The sequence below is a fragment of the Siphateles boraxobius genome, unplaced genomic scaffold, assembly GCF_051911475.1.
Source record: "Siphateles boraxobius isolate OS27281-9 unplaced genomic scaffold, OSU_SipBor_1 9, whole genome shotgun sequence".
Taxonomy (NCBI): Eukaryota; Metazoa; Chordata; class Actinopteri; order Cypriniformes; family Leuciscidae; genus Siphateles; species Siphateles boraxobius.
Genome location: NW_027509219.1, coordinates 27,983,272 through 28,005,757, shown reverse-complemented (window position 1 = coordinate 28,005,757; position 22,486 = coordinate 27,983,272). Strand labels below are relative to the sequence as shown.

The 22,486-nt window shown below is 39.1% G+C and overlaps 1 protein-coding gene across 6 annotated transcripts in view; it reads right to left on the bottom strand.

The window, feature by feature from the left end:
- Window positions 1–22,486, bottom strand: part of LOC143732405 (cytosolic carboxypeptidase 6-like) — a 370,731-nt gene that overhangs the window by 72,524 nt on the left and 275,721 nt on the right. For 2 of the 6 annotated variants that reach the window (XM_077223442.1, XM_077223444.1), the window contains 2 exons: window positions 17,869–18,082; window positions 11,166–17,493 (listed from right to left, as the gene is read on the bottom strand). The exons of 2 other annotated variants lie outside the window; for them this stretch is intronic. In XM_077223442.1, the coding sequence (XP_077079557.1) occupies window positions 17,297–17,493; window positions 17,869–18,082 (411 nt within the window). In that variant the 3' untranslated portion in view covers window positions 11,166–17,296. Of the gene's footprint in view, window positions 1–11,165; window positions 17,494–17,868; window positions 18,083–22,486 lie in introns of those variants that run through there. 2 more of the 6 variants (XM_077223443.1, XM_077223447.1) reach the window with 1 other exon arrangement.

The following is a 22,486-nucleotide window of genomic DNA, read 5'->3' as shown; positions in this document are numbered from 1 at the left end:
GTACAATTTAAAATAAATGTTTTTCATTTTAATATATTTTAAAAAGTAATTTATTCATGCTCTTTGAGAAATCATTTTGATATGATGATTGGTGTTCAAAAAACATTATTATTAATGCTGTCCTGCTTAATTTTTTTTTTTTTAAACGGCAATAGATTTCTTAAGGGTCCTTTGATGAATTTGAAATAGACATTTTTTTATAATATTATACATTTAATTATTGTAATTTCTGATCAATTTAATCCATCCTTGCTGAAACACATTTTAATTTATTTCATTAAAAATATATATTATTGACCCCACTCCTCCAACCCAGACCGTGACAAAGACAAGCGTAAAAAAAAAATGTTTACCTTGTATCATGCCTAACACCTCTTAATCATGAGAAATTCTTTCAATTCATTTTTAATTCACGCCAACACTGAATGAAATTCATTATATTTTGACAAATAAAGCTTCTAAAGTGTAAAAAGATAATAATGCATCTAGGGGATTATTATTACTTTATAATAATCTCAGGCAACTTTTTCTTAACTGTTTAGTCTTCACATTGTTTTAGGAAAACAGGTTGACAACTTGACACATACAAAGGGTCGGTTAGCGGGACAGGAAAGGAAGGTTTTTTTTCTTTTAAAAAACGACACATCAACAGAGGACAGAAGCACAAGCACATTCACTTGCACATCAAACTCTGCTGTGTTTCTCTATGAACAGGGGTGATATTTTCAGCTAGCTGCACATAAAAAAAAAATCTTATGTACTAAAATACAAAGCTGTGTGGATGTAAGTAATTGTTGTGTTTATTCTAGTGAAATCACACACACACACACACACACACACACACACACACACACACACACACACACACACACACACACACACACACACACACACACACACACACACACACACACACACACACACACACACACACACACACACACACACACACACACACACACACTTAGATATGCAGATATGTTAGTTATCCCTGAAAAGAGCTTCCTCTGTAACGGGGCAGCTGTACAGCAGGAGTAATTGAAGGGCTTGTGGGGTTTTAATCCACTCTCACTTCCTAGCAATTCACATACAGTTTACCACAACACTGCTGTTGCCCTACATGCATAAGATCAAGCAGTGGACTTCAGTGAATTGCTGTACAACCAGTGTCACTTTTTTTCTTTTTTTTGAACCGCTATACTGTATACTTTTTTTACAAGAACATCAAACTCTCATACTCTTAAGCTGTTTTCACACTTGGTTTGATTGCTAGGTTTGAACTTGAATTCAATTCTACCCTCTCCCTGCAGGTCTTTTTTCACGAATAATATTGCATTATTTGGTTCTGAAATGAAGTGTGGTACATTTGCGTCATCTATTTAAGTGCTACCGGCAGCTGTTTACCACAAGCTATAGCTATCAATTCATAAGGAATAGTCAAAAATGGAAACCATTGTTCATGTCATTTTCCCCTCATGTTTTCATGCCTTTGATTTACCAGAAACAGCATTTGCAATGTTGCAGGAAATGTGCAGAATGTGAGAGTTGGCCATTAAAAGGTGCAGGCGCGAGCATGCACGCACACGCACACTTTTGTACATCTATCTTTGTAAGATCATTCATTGACACAATGCAGTCTCTAGCTCCTTACCTTAACCCTACCCATCACAACTAAGTGCCTAACCCAAACCCTTACCCTAAACCTATTTATAACCTTATCCCTCAAAACCAAGTCTTGATCCTCAAAGAGGCCTTTAAATGGCTCTAAAAAACCAAACAGTTCGTCAAACGGGCTCGGGTCTTCACTGTGTGAAATGATCTTACTGTCATTCCGCTTACCCTGCTCTGAGACCAGCACTGAACCTCAAGCACCACAGAAACCCCCAGAACATACAGCAGTCAGAGCGCTTCAGATGGCCCAATAACAGGAGCACGTAGACCTCAATGACAGCTCTCAACACGGGACATTACTTTGTCCTGTGTTGTGGGAGTGAAAGCAGGTGTGTGTTGTGGTGTGACAAAACCTGAGGTGACAGCTTGTGTTTTCATTCGGCCCCCCGCAGGACACAGTATAGCGGTTCAGACACGCTGCATCAATCTCGCTCGCTCTTCGTTTCTTTATACCATTTATTCTCCTATTGGCTTTCACTCTTTAATTCCATTAACATAATACTTATTTTTATCAGCTTCTTTCCATCTCAGGCCATTTCACATGACTTGCATGTGTAAACAGTGAAGGAACTTCAAATTATATTGATCTAACCAATAGCTTAAAAGATTGCTGCATGTTTGATGTATATAGCCTATTTAATTAGTTTCCATACACATATATGATATTCCCTCGTTATCATAAAAAACCTAGATAACGAATGATGCGTTCTCACCAACACAACACCTGCCAATCAATATAGTAAATAAACTAAACATCCTGCAGCGCGAGACCATCATAAACATTACATGAATTCAGAGCCGCATTCCATCTAACATTTACTCGCATATGTGTAAATGAACTCCATCCTTCACTACTGAATATTTACATAGGCCTATGCTATAGCCTACCCCTGGTGTTTGTCTCACTTGTTTTTAGATAATTTAATTTGGATTTCATCGATATTTTGGAAAAAGTTTCTGTTCACCTGCTGCCACAAATGTGTTTGATGGAGTGATACTGGAAGTCGATTGGTTTTAATGGTTACCTCTGACAATGATTGCTTATATATGCTGTAGGAAGGAAATTTCATTTAGCATGCCTCTTCCTTTCTCGCTCGCAAACGACGTTGCGTCATTTGAATATACATTCTGATTGGTCAGTTTAGTAAACTATGCTGTATAGAAAAAAATTATATATAGAGGCCTTAATAGCATATATAATGTATTTTCCTTACATTAACTGAGTTTTGTTCATTAATTGGTAAATTTATTAAACCAAAGTTTAACTATTATTTTCATTCCTTTGGAATAGATTTTTGAGGCCCAGCCTTGCTTTCTCGGACAGATGGCCACTGTCAACGTTGCCCAAAGCATTGATTAAGCGAATCTGGAAGCTACAGTCTACCATGTAGATCATCCATTGTAACGTAACGCTCAAAGATCAAATAATTTAAACTTTGAACCCATTTGCCGCTGACCTTTTGAAATGCAGCCAAGAGTTTTCATGATTTATCATTTCGCAAATGGTACAGGTGCAAAAATCAACAAGATGGAAGAGAAAACGTATATGCCTTCACAAATCAAGTTATACATATTATACTGTATATAAGGCTATAAATAGCTTAATTTTTATATTTGTTTAGTCAATTTGTGGTACATTTATGGTGTTCAATTAAATTGATAGAATAAAAAATGAAAGAGAAAGATTATTAAATGACATGCAGATTAATTCAATGTAATCACATTTATCAATATCTGCTGCGAAACCCCCCAAATGAACCCTTTTTTGGCCTTTGTATCACATCTCGCAGTTTTACATCATCTTGTGCTACACATTTTTTAGATGCTGTTAAAAGTAAGTTTTAAAAATAGTATTAAAAACACACTTTAAAAATTGGTTAAAAAAAAGTTGCAGTCTGTCCAAAGGTTTTTGAACACAAGTGTCTTTGTCGAAGAGTGCTGACTGCAGACTTGCAAAAACATGACATTGGCTTTTCAAGCTTACAGCTTGAGTTGTTTCCTCTTTCGACATTAGACTCTGTCTGTTTCTCTGGGAGGCCAATCAAGGCCACTTCTGTCGGCTCTTGTCTCCTTTACTGACGCCTTTGTGGCTACGGCCAGATCCCTTCCTGCCTGCCAGGCTATCAACACCTCTCTCATCCCCCTCTTGTAGCACACACAGTAAAATACATACACGGCCCACCACTCAAAGGGTCTCAAGCGATTCAAAACAAAACCCTCAGACCGCAGTTATTAAGCACAGACTTTACTGAGCGTAACTCCCTGCTGCCTTTAATCCTGCCGCAGGGGTGACATCCAAAGAGCCAGTATTCATGTCCAACAATGCTGGCAAAACCAACCTGGAGACTTTTAAAGTACCCAGCTAAGTCTCGGTAACCATTCTCTCCTGGGAATGGGCATGAATGGCTTTCAAAAGACCATGGAAGGATCTACAGATCTGAGATCGGAAATAGCTCTATATTAGTTTGGTTTCTTGGCATTTGTACGTAGCCCTCTCGCGCAGTGAGGCCTCTTCATCTCATGGTTAAGACTAGTCTCTAAGCAAGCCAGAGCTCTGGCAAATTAGGGTTCTTTGGCCCTGTATGAAGCTTTTGTATTTTCCTTTTCAGCCACAAAAAAAAAAAAACATCTCTTGAGTCCTCACAGAGCACTGGCGTTCTCAGGAAATTAAAGTTCACTGCCTCATACTGAGGCTTGACACATTTTTTGTGGCTTTTGTCCACTTGAACCTTCAGAGAAACACAGGTGAACCTTGAGAATACTAATCACGAGGGTTCTGAAATGTTAATACTTGACACGCACACACACACAAAAGAGAGTGTGCACACGTGTGTACCGGTGATTGTGGAATTGAGTAAGGAATAATTTATCATGTCTAATTAATTATTCAGAGTAACGGGGGAAGATGTCATCTCAGTACAAAACTTTGTAGTGCAGTTAAAACGCGAAGATGGGCAGAGACAAACTCCAGCAGTCTTCCTCACCAGAGCTGAGGTCTGCTTTAAGATCTGCTCGCTCCTCTACGTTTGCAATGGCTCTTTAAATCACACGTGATTACCATTTAAATAAAACAGCATGCTAAACGACTGCTGCTCACTTCTTATGGAGTGTTTTACTATACGGCCACTAAAATAGATTTTCTTTGTAATGTAAGGACACTCAAAAGGCCAAACAATGCATCCTAAAAAAAGATCTTCTTGTTCTATCAGGCAATTTATTTAATGACTGCAAACAAGGGAGATGAATGCAAGCGTATGCCTCGCTTTGAGTCACTAATAAAAGGGTTTCGTTCATATTAGAGGTATCCTTTATAATAGAGCAGTTCCTACTGAATGTCAGCAACCCAATCTGAATTTAAAAAAAATGATTAATAACCCATGCTATGGACCACAGGTCAAATGCGCAGAGCAGTTACGGAAACAACAATCTGAACTTTTTAATTTAGATAATTTGTTTTTGTTTAGCCTGCCACAATCCTTCATCTGCAAGAGGAAAGCTGTCAATCATAATTTTGGCAAAATCCAAGTCTATGAATATTTCATTGCCATTGATTCCTTAAAGCCAATAAACTATCGTACATATTGCCTTTGGTTCTGTTTCTTAGCCTTGGCACGAAGAAGCTGTCTGCTAGTATTATATTATGTGATCTATATCCATATAATGTTGACTAAAGTGCGTTGACTAATATATTACATGGTGAAAGATTTTGTTAAAGGAAAATCAATTTTATAATCCTTGTTCAAAGGTGCAGAGGATGGCTTCAAAAATCTTTTTTTAACCAGACTTACATGACACTGTTATAATTTTTATAATTATTTTATAACTGCCAGCTTCAGTTGCCCAAATAAGGTAACTAATACATACATGCTGAATGCCGCAATTTAACAACTAAATTAAGTATTATTCATAAACTCGTGATATAAATCATGGTAAGATAGGTAGTGAGAAAGATTTGTGATTAGATATGTAGAGATTATGAAATATGAATATATGTGCTACAGATGTTTTACCATTAAACGGTTAAACTAAATGTTATTCTCGATAGAACATCTTGTCTAGCTTTCATACCATGATATGACTACTGATGTCATCATATGAAGACGACAATTTAACACTTTTAGAGGAGACTGTCTGGCTAGTATAAGAGAAAGAAAGGCTGAGAGAAAAGAAAGAAACAATGACATGAATACTAAGCAGCTCTGATGATTAGAAGTGTTGCTAAGAGCAGCTCTGTGACAGTGACATTGGCCGTCAATGTCAGACGACTCTGCCGCGCCTCGGCAAAGAGCTCCATTTTGAGCCATAATTAGCTTAAACATCCCTAGTATGAAAAATTCATGATAGCTTTGAATTTTTTAATTGCGGGAGCATTCTGCGTTAATCGAAGTCATTTACAGAGCCTTCTGCTTGACATGCGGAGGAGAGGAAAATAAATCAGACGTCTGACTCTCTCAGCCAGTTAACCCGTTTCTTCTGCAGCGAGATGTTTATTTTAATAGGGCCTGATCTGACACAGTTCTGGTCCACACAGATCAATCAAACAATGCCAGTGTGATACTCAAACACAAGTGGAGGTAACAGTGTGTAACAGAAGTGGGACAGTAAGAGTCGTGCATGTAAACCCCACTCCCCCGATCTCAAGAGGCGCTGTAGCAACTGATGCTAGAGGCTGCAATCTTTAGCGTCCTTGTTGGGGTGCCCGCCTCCCACACTGGAGACCGTGGTTCGAGTCCTGCATGGAGCGGGGCTAGTAGGATCGGTTACATTCAGTGTGTGTAACCCTCACTCCCCTGGCCTTTAGAGGCACACTGCTGCGGTCTTTAGCGTCTATGGTGCCCACCTTCCAGGTCGGAGACCCTGGTTCGAATCTCGCTCGGAGCAGGGCGAGTAGGACCGGTTACATTTGGTGCCGTGACCCAGATGAGAGCAAGTGGCAACCTTCCGATCTCTCTCTTGAAGCTAACACGGAGGTGAATTAAACTGCAATTCATCAACTGGCCGCTAGAGATAGGCTCCCCCATGTTAAAATGCCCAACTTTACAGCAGAAAAAAAAGTTTACAGCCTGGTACAAAAATTGGTTTGTGGTCTATATAGCTAATTTTGCCTTTCATGACAACTGTGATGGGGGTGAATTTTTTTTTAGAACTTTTTTTAGTTTAAATTATATTAAGCCTTAAAGTTCTGCATAATTAAGGGCATGACCACTTGAGTGACAGGTGGATTGCTGCTGCTGTCACTTCTAGCTGTTTGTCTGCTGGCAACCAGGCCCCCCTAAGCTTCACCCACTTCCCGCTTCTTCCCATTTTCTTGTTATCAGGGAGTGACGTGCAGCAAAGATGGCGACGGCCGGGTCCGCCCACTTTTAGGCTTCAAAAATGCTCTTCAGAAACCTACGGGTGACATCACGGACAATAAGTAAATTTTTTACAGTCTATGGATGGGAGTGAGGTTTAGAGGGTTGAGTGTAACGGACGTAGGGCAGTAAGAGCTGTGCGTGTAAACTTCATTCCCCTGGCCTCAAGAGGCGCTCTAATGGCTGCATCTGTCCTTTTTAGCACGCCCGCCTCCCACACTGGAGACCTGGTTCTATTCTCGATCTGAGCGGGTCAAGTAGAACCGGTAACAAGTGCAACGGGCCTTCTGAATCATTGACTACAGATATTGCACTCTATGCTTTCGGGAGATGAGCCTCAAATAAGGAGTCCGGGAGTCTCAAATAAGACTTTTAAAATACTTTCTCTAGCTGCATTATTGGCGTGCTTAAAGGTGAAATGTGTAATTTCGTCGTCAGCAAGTGAAACTGCAAATATATGAAGTGCTTCGATTAGGTTCCCCCCAAACCCTCCCCTTGCATGCCATTAGTTAACAGATAGGCACCATTTTATAATTTTACCCTAAAACGTAATCAAAACTGGTCAATGTTTTCCATGCAATTATAAGAAATGGGTAAGAACAGTTTTAAGCTTCAAATAGGATGAAAAACTACTTATTTTAAAAGTGGTCTATACAACTACTGCGACCGTACCATTGAGTCAGCAAGAGAAATAAATCAGAAAAAGATTCATCAGGGAATCATACAGACCGATATTGTGAACTGAATCAACTGGTTCACTGAAATAAATAAAACTCATATGAAAGATTCATTCACAAAAATATAGACATCACTCATGCGCATGCCACAGATAGCTCAGACAGATATTGAGATTTCCAGATTTTAGAGACTTTTTGGCCTGTTCCTCACACAAATATATATTTTGCTTCAGAAGATCTAGAAGATGAATCATTTTCATGATGTTTTTTTTTTTTTGTCATTTTTGAGTGTTTGGAACAAACTACATTGAAAAAAAGTGTTTCATGGCAGAAATAAAGTCATAAAGGTTTGCAATTGTCATGAACGTGATTATGTAATGTCTGGATTTCCTTTTGGCTAAATTATCAATTGTCCCTTTAAGAAGTTTAAAAACTAAAGGCAGAATGCATTAAAGCAAAGTCCATTTCTCGTCAACAGAAAAATCACAGAAAGGCCTTATTGCCCACTAAAAAGTAAGATAGTGTGTGATTTGTCCTTGTCTCTTCTTCTCCTTCCCTTTCTGAAGTATTGTTCAACGTTTTTCAGGTCGAGGGCTGGGCTGAATCAATGTCCATGCATCAATATATCACAGCCATAAAATACAATTTACCTAGAGCAAGATCTCGTCCATTGATTGCTTTCTGTGCTATGAAGAGCTGCGGTCTGCATAGGTTAATAGCATTTACAGAGGAATGTATGACCTTCCTCTAAAAATCAGAGGGGAAAAAACACAAAGCAACCAAAGGATATAAACTGAAAATCTAATATGCTACTGCTGCACATTTACTCTAGTGACAGAAAAAAAAATGCATTGATCATTCCAAGCGTTTGAGAGAATTTTGGTTTTGGGGTGCTGAAAATGTCAACCGGACGAGGACACGTTTTACTCGGTCTTTCAACTGGAAAACTACATTTCATTCCCTCTAGGCTTTTATGTTCATGTAAATCAAAAAGCAGGAACAAGTTTGTGTGAGTGTGTGCGCACATGTGAAGTTGTGAACTGTCACTGACATTCTTCGATATGCTTCATTGTATTAAATGCTCTGTTGGCTTGGACGCAAAAATCGCACTGCTCCTCTTGCAAAGCTCACCGGTTTATTGTCATCACTTGTAGAATTGTAAACAGCAGCGCAAAAGTTCTATTCATCTCCACACATTTCCTATTCCATGCTGCTTCCATCACTCTAGCCCCCCTTCGGTGACAGCGTTTGTCCCACCGGCTGCCCAATCGCACGCTCCCGCTGCTAAAGGATGACGAGTGGAGTGCTGAGCTGCAGGTAAAGGATGATGTGTGAAGCCCTGCTGCTGACGGCAGCGCCTCTGTGACAGCACATCAATGAAAGCCGTGATGGACGTCGTCTTGGAAGCGAGCCCTGATTAAAGAACCCCCCGCCCAGCAGCACGCATCTGCCGCCCATCCCTGGTCCGCTGTCACCGCAGCTCGCTACAATGAAATAGCGCTCGGGGTCATCGAGGTTTTCGGTGATGTGACAACAAGCACATTTCACAAGTGCCAATCACAGATGTCTCTCGTAGGACCCTCCCTCATCTTTCTTCGTACTAACTCCCTCCCTCATCTCATCATCCACTTCCCAGCTACTCACCCAGGGATCTCTGGGAAATTCAGCATTAGGGATCAGCAGAGATTTAATAATATATCTCTTCATTAGCCATAAGCGGTACGGAATTCTAACATAATGCCAACTGCATTATAGGATGATTATAGGATGTCTAATGCTTTTAAATGGTATGTAAAACAATATGCAATATGGAACAGAAACCCATTGTTTCAGTGTTGTCACATAACCTCATTATGTTTAATTTAGTCATTGGCATCTTATCATTTTGGTTGGAAAAGCGCATTTTGCAATTTGAATCCAATTTTGGGTATAACGGTTTTAAATATTTAAAGCTGGATCAAATGATGAATCAAGAAAGAGATGTTAAAAACAGTGTACTACTAAAAATGTTTTTGGTATAATTGAAACGAAGCAGAAATAAATAAGAAAAACTTAAATAACTTAAACGAAGTTGTACAAAGTACAAACATTACTAAAATTAATAAAAATACAACTGAAAATAACAAGGGAGTTTGAATAAGGCATGTCGGCAACACTTTTGTTTAGGATTCAATTCTTACTATTAACTAGTTGTTTATTAAGATGCATATTATTAGGATATTTAAGGATATTTTAGGATATTTTAACTTAACTACCTAACTATTAATAAGCAGTAATGCAGAGTTTATTGAGGCAGAAGTAGTAGTTAATAGTGAGAATTGTACCCTAATCTAAAGTGTGACCAGCATGCCATGTCTCAATCCCATTTCCGTTTCTCTTCCCATAACTCCGTCTACTGAGTAACCAAAAAACCCTAGTCTCAAATCTAAACTACAGATAAACAGGCTTGAAAACACACAGAGTTTTCTGTACTTTTTCTTCTTGAGGATGAAAAATCCAATGCAATGAAATAGAGCGATTCTCTCTGCTGTGAACACACGTCCCTGCATGTGCCGGCCCTGACGCCCAGCTCAATCCATCATTACTACACTAAATCATCTCTCTGTCAATAACACCACTGCAAAATATTACAGTCATGTGGATACTGTTATTTTTAATGACATTCAGCAGTCCCCTTGGGCTGATGGAGAGAGGGAGAGATGGAGAAAGAAAGAGAGTGAGACTGCATAGGTAGGCAATAACATTAGGCAGAAAAGTGCTTAGCAGTTTGAAAAGAGTCGAGAGCGAGAGAGTAGTGGAAGCGTTAAATACTAAAGGAAGACTACAGACTGTTATCTCCATGACAGATAATTGCTAGTCTGTTCAGTCGAAATGATCTATGAAAGATCTTTGAGATCCAGGGAAAACAGGAAAGGGAAAAAGTTTCCAGCAAACTGGCGATTCCAACTCCATCATCTGGGTATACTTGCTCATTTAATATTAGAATAGGTTTTTGACGTTCTCAATTATTACAAGAGCTCAGTGCAACCTGAACTTCTGAGTATGTGTGTGGTCTGATATCAATGTCACACCTCCTCAATAACTCAGACAGGCCAGTGTGCTTATCTTTCTTTGACACTCGGATCAATCTTGCTTTTAATCTCGCAGTCTCTCTCACTTCAACCCCACACATCAAACACAAACATCACATCCCTCCTGTGAATGTGCGTGTCTGTGTCCAATCAAGTCAAGGACACAGGATGGGGCTGGCTGATCTTCCAGAATCCAGATTATACACTTCATATAGATAGCAAACAGTGCCGGCTGCTGACGTTTAACACTCTCATTTTCTTAGAATGTTCACAGAATGAAGTGAATTACTCTATATGCTGAGAAAAACTTCACACTTGTCCATTGTCTTGAGTTATATCAATCAATTCAAGATAACCGTTTTGTGAAAAAGAAAACAGCTCACACTGACAGGTTTTGTTTGTAGAATAAAAGTCTGAATTTATTCTGCTGATCTGTACATTGAACAAGAGACTGCAGCACACACGCGCATAAACTCACACGCACACACGACTGATGTTAACCGGCAAGACCAGCTGTGCACAGGTAAAGAGTGCAACTGGTTCACATATAACGTTTGATTTTGCTTTCCATTGACTTTTTATCCTCGTTCTCTGTTTGAGTCCCCGTGGAGTCAGACACAAGCTGCAGTGAGGCCGAGTTTAGCTGGAATTAAGCCGGGTTAGGCCTAAAAACACAGTATGAATAAAAATTCTCCACTGAGAGTCTTTTTAGTACAGGCTTAGGCTTGATCTGTGTGCAAGTAAAGCAGACCTAACGTATGGGGAACAGGGACTGTTGTGAGCAGGAAGATCCCGCTGACAGCAGCTCTCACTGACTCCATAGTAAAACCAATACTAACCAGTAAGTGACCATATCAAAAGAAAATACCCACAACCACCCACAAACGCAGACCTGAAAGTGAGCATGTTCACAGTTATTTCATCCAACATTCTCCATCAATGACTTTCCAGAAAATATTTGATTAATACATACATATATACATGTTCCATACATATATGTGTATATATATATATATATATATATATATATATATATGAGAGAGAGAGGTTTCTAGATATTTATTCAGCAACAAGAATGAAGAGATGACAAAGACGTGATAAAGACAAAATGTGAAATGAAAATGAAAATCAGATTTAAATGCAATACTATCAATTTCTGAACTCATTGTCTGGTCTTGAGGTCAGTTGAGCTTCACATGACACAGAATCATCAAAAACGTCTTGACTGGAAAGAGTTCGCTAGCAAAAGTCTCACAATTTGCCTTCAGCTCTCACAGTACACACTCTAAATGAATCAACTGTCTGCATTGATATATCATTTCACAGAAAAAAGCGTCTGATTGGATTTTTGTGGACAGACTTATTTACGTTCTGCTTGGCGCCGGTCGCTCGACACACCCGTATTTTTAAAGATGTTTTTGCTGAACTAAAATGCAAATCAGACACTTTGTTTTCAAACATTTCTTCATGACAACAACAAAGTTTCTTTGGGAGGGACCCACTTTGGTAAGTTAAGAAAACCCTCTACAGTTAACATACTGCACAATATCATCACCACCACCACCACCACCATCAAATGTAAGACTACCATGTTAGTTGCACTGTAATTCTACAGTGGGATTGACTTTCACATTAAGTGCTGAGGACCGCATTGCTGTGAGAGTCAACTGCCCAGTAGGATTTAGGTAGATGGTTTGGATTATCAGGTTTCTTACTCCAGCATTAGGTTTGTATTGTACGATAAACACAAGGTTATATGGCCACGGATAGATCCTGCGTGCACGGTATTTAATATTCTGTTAAATTGGAACAGAGTATGTGAGGTAATTAGTTAGAGAGGTATGTCTTATTTTAAATATTAAAAACTAAATCTTTACGACGTGTGCTGAATGCAATTTCTAAGAGTTTATCCGATGCTTTGTTTTTATCCCAAAATTCCTGCTGCTATAAAATGAACATTAACCAGTTGTATCCATGCAAAGCGGAACGATTTCCAGAAAAGTAGAAAAATTAGCACCATCTGAGGTAATTAACACAGAGTAGACAACCCACGCCTGCTGTAGCACCATCAATGGGATAAAAATGTAATTACTGCAAGGAAACGAAAAACCAAACGCTTTCTACTGCCACAGAGACATCGACACAGTTGTTAAGGGAGTAAAAGACAACATCTGAAATGAATCTACACCATATAGACTGATTTATATCTCTGAATGAGGTATGAGGATAGCGAGACAGACGATGATCGGGAATGAGGTAGGAATGTGACTCTACATGCTTGTTTTCAGACTAAGAATAACCTGAACTTGTGTTTTTATCAAAAATACATTTCTTTCACTAGTAGAGCTGAGAATATTGTTTGTTATACAAGAATGAATCTGAGTAGGGACCTTTATTGTAAATGTAACAATGAAAAAGTAAAACCGCAACAGGAAGTTGCTGTTCTTGCGATAGCAGATTACTGGGCAGTTTTCAGAATTGCTGTGACATGTGGGCGGGTCCTCAGCATTTGATTGACAATCTCAGCATGTAGGTTAGTGAAGCAGGCCGGAGCAATTAACTATTTTCTCCCCGAAGAATGTCCTCATTCTAGTTTTTCTTTTTTTTTGGCATCATAAAGGAATGAAGAAATAAACGATTAAACACGTTTCAATCTGAACAATATAGCCATATCCATCTAAAGCTTAATGCTCTTGATACGGAGTAGAAAACAACATAAATCAGACAATGAAGTTGTCGACAGCACAGCAACACCAGCACAGTCTTTTTTTCAGTAAAAATAAAATATAGATTTCGCCTACTTTCCTGTTCATTTAGCTTAGCTAACTGTGGAAAAACTTAGCAGGGGACGGTTTTTGTGCAAGTTCATATAAAGTTAATTCATAAGACTGATCACAAACTGTCCGTTGCAGAGATTCCACTTTGGCTTATTTTCAACAGAACAACACAAACCTCCAACACACCAACACACATTCAGATTGGATGAAACTCATTCGCCATGACAAAACGTCTCCTGGACAATATGCCAAGAACAACTCAGATGATATGTTGATCCCTCATGCACTTTGCACCAGACTCGCCATTTTCCAGAGGCACAGACCAGCTCAAAGCTAAGCACCGCTATTACCCAGCCACTGAAAAGCATAGGCACCAGCCTCACCACAGTCTCCCAGAAGAGAAAAGACAGCCTTCGCGAGGATAATGCTTCGCTTTTGTAGCCTTTTAGCCTATAAATACTGTACATGATTGTAATTAAAAGTCGGATTTTCCCTAATGGGATTCACTGGTTTGATCTCGCAAGTGAAGAAACTTTAAATTTTTCATTTTACTTGGATCTGAACGCCGTCGTGCCCGAATTCAGTCTCGGCGCAGCTGAGAGACAAAAACAAAGCAATAGAGCAATACATAACGCTGGAGTCTTTTTCAAGGCAACGGTCGCACTAGCAAATCTCCACATAAAAAGTATGACCACATGGACAGATGATAAAGTTTGGCTTTCATTCAACCTCCTCGACACACCTAAAGCTGTCATTTTCCAGTATATCCGCACAGTACGTACGCTCATTTGGGAACATCAAATATTCAAAAGTGTGGCAATACATATCACACAATACAGGAAATATCTACAGGAAAAAAAAAGTAGAGAAAGACATTCAGTGGAACAAAAGAACCTTATTACAATCTGTCCAATTATCTTGACATATTGGTGATACATCGCTGTAAGAAAGAAAAAAAGGAATCGCTTTCATAAGCTCGAAAGAATGAGAAACAAATGACTGTTAAACTGCTATTGAGTGGCAGAAAACTGATTTATGTTTTCTTGTGAATCTCTTTTCACAAGCTTTGTTAAATGTTTATGTTGACTTTTTTAAATTGGCTTGAGTAAATCACAACAAATCAGCCAACATTGATGAATTTTTATACTTTTTTTCTCTCCTTAGGATTAAAGTGCTACGTTGTCGAAGATGGACAATGACTTCCTCAGAACGGAAAGGAGGGCAACGACCGCCTCTCGACGGAAATGACTCCAAATTAAATGATAGTCTGTAACAAATGACTCACAGTGAGGTGGAATTCATAAACTGAAGTTCTTGAAGCATTGAGATACCTGCGGTAAAAAATCCATGTTAGTATCAATTTCAGATATGGGTTTCTGTCATTAGAGATGATGTATTCACGAAGAACCCTGCATTGTTTTAGAAATGTGATTACCCAGGATCTACATTAATAGCCAAACGTCACATATACACTGTAAAAGTAGAAATGATTATAAACTACATACAGTATGAACCAGCAAAGATAAAGACAGAATTACAACGTTGTCTGACTCGATTCTGAACCAGAAGCTTAGTGGGATAAGGTGCAGCCTGGATGCAAACAATGAAATGTTCAAAAACATGAGAATATATTCCAAATATACACTGAAATTTTCTCCCCACTAATAAATGTACTCGATTTAAAAAAAACAAAAACGGGGAGGCTTTTGCGTGGCAGATCTGTGGTTAATTCACAGTAAGCGATATGGCATCACAGTCAAGAACCCAAATCTGCAAAAGGCTCGTTTTTCTTTCTTTTGTTACGCCGACAAGCAACATAAACTGTTTGTGATGAAAATAAAGACGTCAAAGGACTAAAGTGTGGATGGCATGGCTCGTTGTAAGTTGTCACGATATCTTATTTCTCCCCCCGATGAGTGCGCCCTCTACAGGTGGGCAGGAGCAGAGACTCTGCTGTTGGTGTGACCAGAGGAATGAGGCTAATGTGTAACCCAGAGCACTGCTGACAGTTTTACCCCACGTCCGCACACAGCACCTGGCATCTCTCCACACTCACACACCAAAGTGCAGTTAAAGCAATATCAGCTCATATTACAATCACAGCTTGCTATAAAACGGAGAACACAGTTCCCAATGATTGCCAGCTGGAAGAAGGCCCTGCAGCCCAGCTCTGATTTCCACTTACCCTCCGTCCCAAGTGCAATTTACGGCTGGTAAAAGGTCTTAGGTGGTCTCCATCTCTGTAGACCCGATAATACAATAACTCTTGTCCCATGGCTAGTCCATCAAGTTCACTGAAATCAACTTGGATGTGCTTTTGTTGTTTACAAGAATCTTATTTTATACTTTACGGCATTTTTACTGTACTGTTGTGAACTTTGTACACAACAAGAGAACTCAAAGAATCAGAATTCAACTATACTTAAACATATGACATTAAAATACTCTCTTCGGTGTTGAATCAGAACAACTGTTTTGGGCACCACATTTTACCCAATGATGCATTTTGTTTAAATATACACTGCTGTTGAAAAGTTTAAGGACTGATTACTTCAAGAAATTAATTCTTATATTCAGCAATGATGCATTAAATGAATCAAAAGTGACAGTAAAGACATTTACAATGTTACAAAAGGTTTATATTTCAAATAAAAGCGGTTCTTTTGAACATTCTATTCCATCACAGGAATAAATTCGAAGTTAAAATATATTAAAATAGAAAAGTTATTTAATTTTTTTTATAAAGTTTCACATGCATTTTTGATCAAATAACTGCAACCTTGGTGATCATAAGAGACCTCTTTCAAAAACATTAAAAAAAAAAAAAAAAAAAACTTACCGACCCTAAACCTTTGAACCGTAGTGTAAAGCCCTTAAAAACATGTCATCGTAATTTTGACTTCCGAGCACGCAGGAATTTCCCAACAGGACATGAAGGCAGAATATCGCCTAAAGCGAAAACAATAAGCGTACTGATGACCTTAAAAAGTCTAAATTGAACTTTTAACAAATATTTATTCACCTGGATGGGACTGAATTCCAAAGAAACACTGCTAATCCGTCTTCCAGGACAACCGTCTACCAGGATCACTGACTACATGCGACCTCTCCACCCCTAACAACCATCAAGAACGGACCATCAGTAGTCATCTCAGGAAAGCAATTAACGGGAGCAATTAGGCCTAGATTGATTAATTAAATCAATCGTTCATTAAGACAACGCAGGGTGTGACCCTGTTTAAAAGTGCAACTCTTTATGTTAAGTACCTTTAGCAGATGGTCTCAGTGAAGTGACCTACCTACCCTTAAGACTCCGACTCTAAGCCAGCATTTATGACACCTCGCAAACAAGTAGACTTCTTCTGAAGGGAAACCTCTTTAGTACATTAGGACATGTTCTGACACAGAACACAAGCTGATGTGCCAAACACATTTTACTTGCACACGATTTAAAGGATCGCTCCTGTCTATCACGCATAACATCAGACCCACCCCGAGATCCCCCTTTAAAGCTTACAAAAACCCGCCCGATTCACTCACAGAATGCACACCGGAATGCTAAGGCAGTGTGGAGAGAGGTAAAACTGTCAGACAGGTTGTAACAGGGTCTGTAAGAGTAAAAGACAGAGAGGTCTTGGGAGAGCATCAGTGGAAATCTCAATTGGCAGCGCCGGTGATTACGTGCACCTTCTCCACCAGAAGTCCTTGAGGAGTAGAATGAGCTATGGTGACAACTTCAGCGCCCCCTACAGGCTGTCATAAGGGAAGTTCTCCATCTTCACTGTCTGTTGGATGAGAAGCTTGGACTCTCGCCGTTCCTCGTTCTTGATGGATTTGTTGATATCCATGATCTTTTCGCAGATGTATTTGTTCACTTTGGATAATCGCTGGGTAATCTCTGCGCTGTCGGCTGTTTCTTGAGACACGCGGTCGTACAGACACTCTGGAACAAAAAATGTGACCATAAATCAGCTTATCTATTTATAAAAAAATTATTTGCTTGTAATTTGTTCCTTTATTCGTTGTTCATGATGGTTTACTAGCATATTCAGTTGAAAAAATTAAAAAATATATAATACTTATATATAATTTTTTTATATTTTAATATTATTCAAATGAGGTTTCATACCATATTAGTTTCAGCTGTCAAATAAAAATTTTGGTTATTGGTCTTGAGAGCTAACATTCGGTCAACAATAACAAATCTCGAATGATACAAATTTCCATCAGCAAAAACAGAAATGTAATTCCAACCTAATCTTTCATTTTATTTGAATAATATAAAAAAAATCATTCTAATGAAAGGTAGAGTGTTTACCTCGGACGATTTTGAGCTTGCTTGGTGAGAGCGGTGGTTTGGGCAAGGCATCTTTCTTCTTCTTCGTAGCAACGCCAGTCACGCTGCGGTTCTTCAGGGTTTCCGTGCCCCAGATCATTACTGCCAGGTTTTTGGTGAATTTCGAGTCTCCCTGTGTCCGCTGTAGCTGGTGCCACTTCTCCTCCTCCACCCAAATCCCTCCACCCAAGTGCACCTGCAAGAGAGACGCTCTTCTTCAAATATGGAGCATACACACACTGACAAAGACAAGATTTTGCTTTCACGTTCTGCCACTTAATTGCCATGTGGTCTATTCCCCGAAGTGTGTCTGAGACATGGTAGCTTTTCTTTCACAATGAATTAAATAACTCTGTTTATGGAGGATGACATGCAACATTCTGCGTAATTCAAGCTTGTTAACAGTAGTTGTGTACCATATTGAACTGTTCTGCTCATAGGTTTACACAAACCTTGCCGATAATGTAGGATGTTTAGCATTTAAAAAAGAATCTAGAAAACTAAATCATAAAAATTGTGGGGTTTTTTTTGTACGGCTCTAATCAGACATCCATCTATACATTTACATTTATTTACATTTACATTTTACATTTAGCTGACGCTTTTATCCAAAGCGAACTTACAATTGCTATATTTCAGAGGTCGCACGCCTCTGGAGCAACTAGGGGTTAAGTGTCTTGCTCAGGGACACATTGGTGTCTCGCAGTGGATTCGAACTCGGGTGTCTCACACCAAAGGCATGTGTCTTATCCACTGCGCCATCACCACCCCATACACGCGTCTCGTGTATATATATTAGAGCCCGACCGATATGGATTTTTGGGGGCCGATGCCGATACCGATATTAGGGAGTATAAAAAGCCCGATACCGATATATCGGCCGATATTATTTATGTGTATATTATAATACAGTAGCAATATTATTTATGTGTATTATAGTACAGTATACCAGTCAAAAGTTTGGACACTTTCCTATTGGTGTGTAACTTTTGATGGGTACTTTACACAGTAGCTATAAACAGAATAAATATATTTTATAAACACGTTTTGCAATGATCACTCAAATGTGGTAATCAAACACTTGTGTGACACAGATATGTAATGGAGGCAGGGGGAATGATAGAATGATAATTATACAGCTGAGCTGTAACCAAACTAGTTTGCATTGCATGTTATATTATATTATATTCTAAATACTGTTGCATAATCTTCACTAACGACGACTTTGTCTTTTAATTTAGTCATAACTTGTATCAATAAATATATAAAAAGTGTCACTGACAAAACCTTATTATCTTCTATTTTTACTCTTAATTCCTCTAATCTCTACCAGTGGAGGAAGAACTCAGATCTTTTTACTAAAGTAAAATGAATAATATCATAATGAAAACGTTTTTAATTGCATATGTACAGTACTTTTATACTATTTTAAATAATTAGTAAGCAAAATGCACTAAACGTGAAACTAGGCTACTCTTAATGCAAAATGGCCCTATATAAAGTGTTATAATTATATACATTTTTGGAATATTGCTTGATGTTGTAACGTAGCGTTATCAGGCAGAATGAGCTTTAACACGGTGTCTACACCGGACGCGGCCGTTACTGCTCGCGTCGCAACAGCTGTTTACCCTAGACAAAGCAGAATCAGTTTACTGTCGGAGATCGCTCGCGCCACGCATTTTAATCAATGTTTCATCAACCAATTGCCTTAATAAATAAGAAGGCCTAAATATAGCAGACAATATAATCAGGACTTCTCAGCTGCGCGCTTGCAATAGTCACAAGCTCACACAATTACGTGACAGAGGCTTGTAGCAGAGAAATCAATTCTGTGTAATACACTGAGCAAATCACAAGTAGGCTACTACCCACCGGATGAAGAAGGGTTGGCTCTCAGTCTCCACAGGCTACATAAAATATTCACTTTATTTTATTTTATTTTATTTTATTTTTCGTGTTTGCATTTATGAGGAAAAAACAATGTTACAGACGCGACAGTTCAGCACTACGGACGTGAGCGCTCTGAAAGCGGCACTAATGCTTTGAAACTTTCACATAGACATCAAACAGAAAGCACAAAAAACCTTTCGTTTCAAAGTGAATTTCGTTTTGTATTAATTGTATCTTAATTTTAATCAATGTTTCATCAGCCATTTGCCTGGATTTAATTTATAAGAAGTAAATTTAGCAGACGATAGATAATCTCGACACGGAGGCGCCTGCGGTTGAACTGGAGCTCGTCTCATGAACCGAAACTCAGCGTATAGACCTGAGAATTGAAATATATCTAAATTGAAATGTCTACTTTTAAACAGAACAATTCAAAACGAAAGACAGACAGACTCATGTAATCGTATGAAATGTGCATTTCTCTCTGGCGCGCGCTCACTGAAGATCGCGAGTCAGCATCGTCAACTTCATCTTTGGCTGACACTGACTGAAAACACTTGTTTATTAATAAACAATTAAAATGTCTCCTTGCTATATTTGTTGTATTCATAATCATTATTTTTGCCAGTTCTTGCGACAGCTTTTAGGTGCTTTATTGGCAGCGCCACCCTTACATGAATCACCGTACCCGCATTTTTAAAAATATTCATTTATCGGCCATTATAAATGCCGATACCGATAGTTAGGAAAATGCCTAAAATCGGCCGATAATATCGGCCCGCCGATATATCGGTCGGGCTCTAATATATATGCACTCACCTAAAGGATTATTAGGAACACCATACTAATACTGTGTTTGACCCCCTTTCGCCTTCAGAACTGCCTTAATTCTACGTGGCATTGATTCAACAAGGTGCTTAAAGCATTCTTTAGAAATGTTGGCCCATATTGATAGGATAGCATCTTGCAGTTGATGAAGATTTGTGGGATGTACATCCAGGGCACAAAGCTCCCGTTCCACCACATCCCAAAGATGCTCTATTGGGTTGAGATCTGGTGACTTTGTAAACCCTAGAAATGGTTGTGCGTGAAAATCCCAGTAACTGAGCAGATTGTGAAACACTCAGACCGGCCCGTCTGGCACCAACAACCATGCCACGCTCAAAATTGCTTAAATCACATTTCTTTCCCATTCTGACATTCAGTTTTGAGTTCAGGAGATTGTCTTGACCAGGACCACACCCCTAAATGCATTGAAGGACCTGCCATGTGATTGGTTGATTAGATAATTGCATTAATGAGAAATTGAACAGGTGTTCCTAATAATCCTTTAGGTGAGTGTATATATATATATATATATATATATATATATATATATATATATATATATATATATACACCGGTAGAGACACACACTACAGATGATATTGGGAACCAAAGGTATGTCAGGGTAATTTCTGTAAAATCCATCAGTATTTTTAAATACAAGTAAATATATGTTATATCACAAGGAGTTACTAAAGCGTAACATTTGTATGATCCCTATAATTCAAATAAATAAATCAAACAAATTTTGACCAATGAATTTCCATGACCTTTCCAAATGTTTGCAAGCTTTGTTTTACTCTATTCAAGAGAAATAATTAGCTGATGAAATATTTTAAAGCAAAGCATAACTAGAAAAATATATAGAATTATAATGACTTTTTTGACCAGTTTTCCATGACGGTAGGAAGTCTGACCAGTGAAGATCATGGTGTTTTGAGTAATTTAATCTCGCAACAAGGGACTCTACATACTAGAGATGCGCGGATGGGCTATTATTTCATCCGCAACCTCATCACAAAACTCATCATCCGTCCGCCATCCATCCGCACCAACGTTTTTGACCAATTTTCCCGCCCCCCATCCGCTGATACAAGGCGCTGCTGATGACAGCCGCGAGACTAGAAACCGCCCGCCACCCGCCCAAATTTAATTAAAATATTTTTTTTCGTCACGTCATCCGCCCGATCCGCGATTTATCCGCGGCTATAACCGCCAACCGCGCATCTCTACTACATACTTTCTCCACCCTCTGAGATACAGGAACCGATCACCACATACGAGAGAGACGAGTCACTCATAAATTCAGTGGCGAGGTGTCCGGGTTCATTAAATGCTGTAATGTGTTTTGACAGATGCCAGACCAGAGTGTTGACTTTTAAGCCACACTGTGGAGACGGCCCAACAAGCCATCAGGTGGATTGATGGGCAGCTGGTGAGTAACAGCTGAGGTAATGTGCCTTCTGCTTTGTCACCCTGAGCAGTCTTCGGGCTCCAATCCAGCGGCTTTTCCCAAATGCAACTAATGTGCTTTAGGCCCTGGTCGAGCAGACAAGCATTTTTAGAGGAGATTTGCTTTTCTACAGCTACCTGTCACTCAGGGCAATTCCTGTGGTACAAATAATTAATGCCAGATATGTGTGCGTATGTGTAAGGGCCTAATTTGCTTTTGTTCTTCACGCTTGAACTGCGAACCCTTTCAGCATGTAACACAAATTCCCCCCTGTCATGCAAGGCAGGCGGAGGAACGCAAAATGCGGACCTGGTGTCTGCTAACAGGGCTCAAAATCACAGCAAGCGTTCTGGTTAAAAGGCCCTTTGAGACTGACGGGGGAATGGTTGTAGAAAGGATTTCGCTAGTCAATTAGACAAACCAAACCAC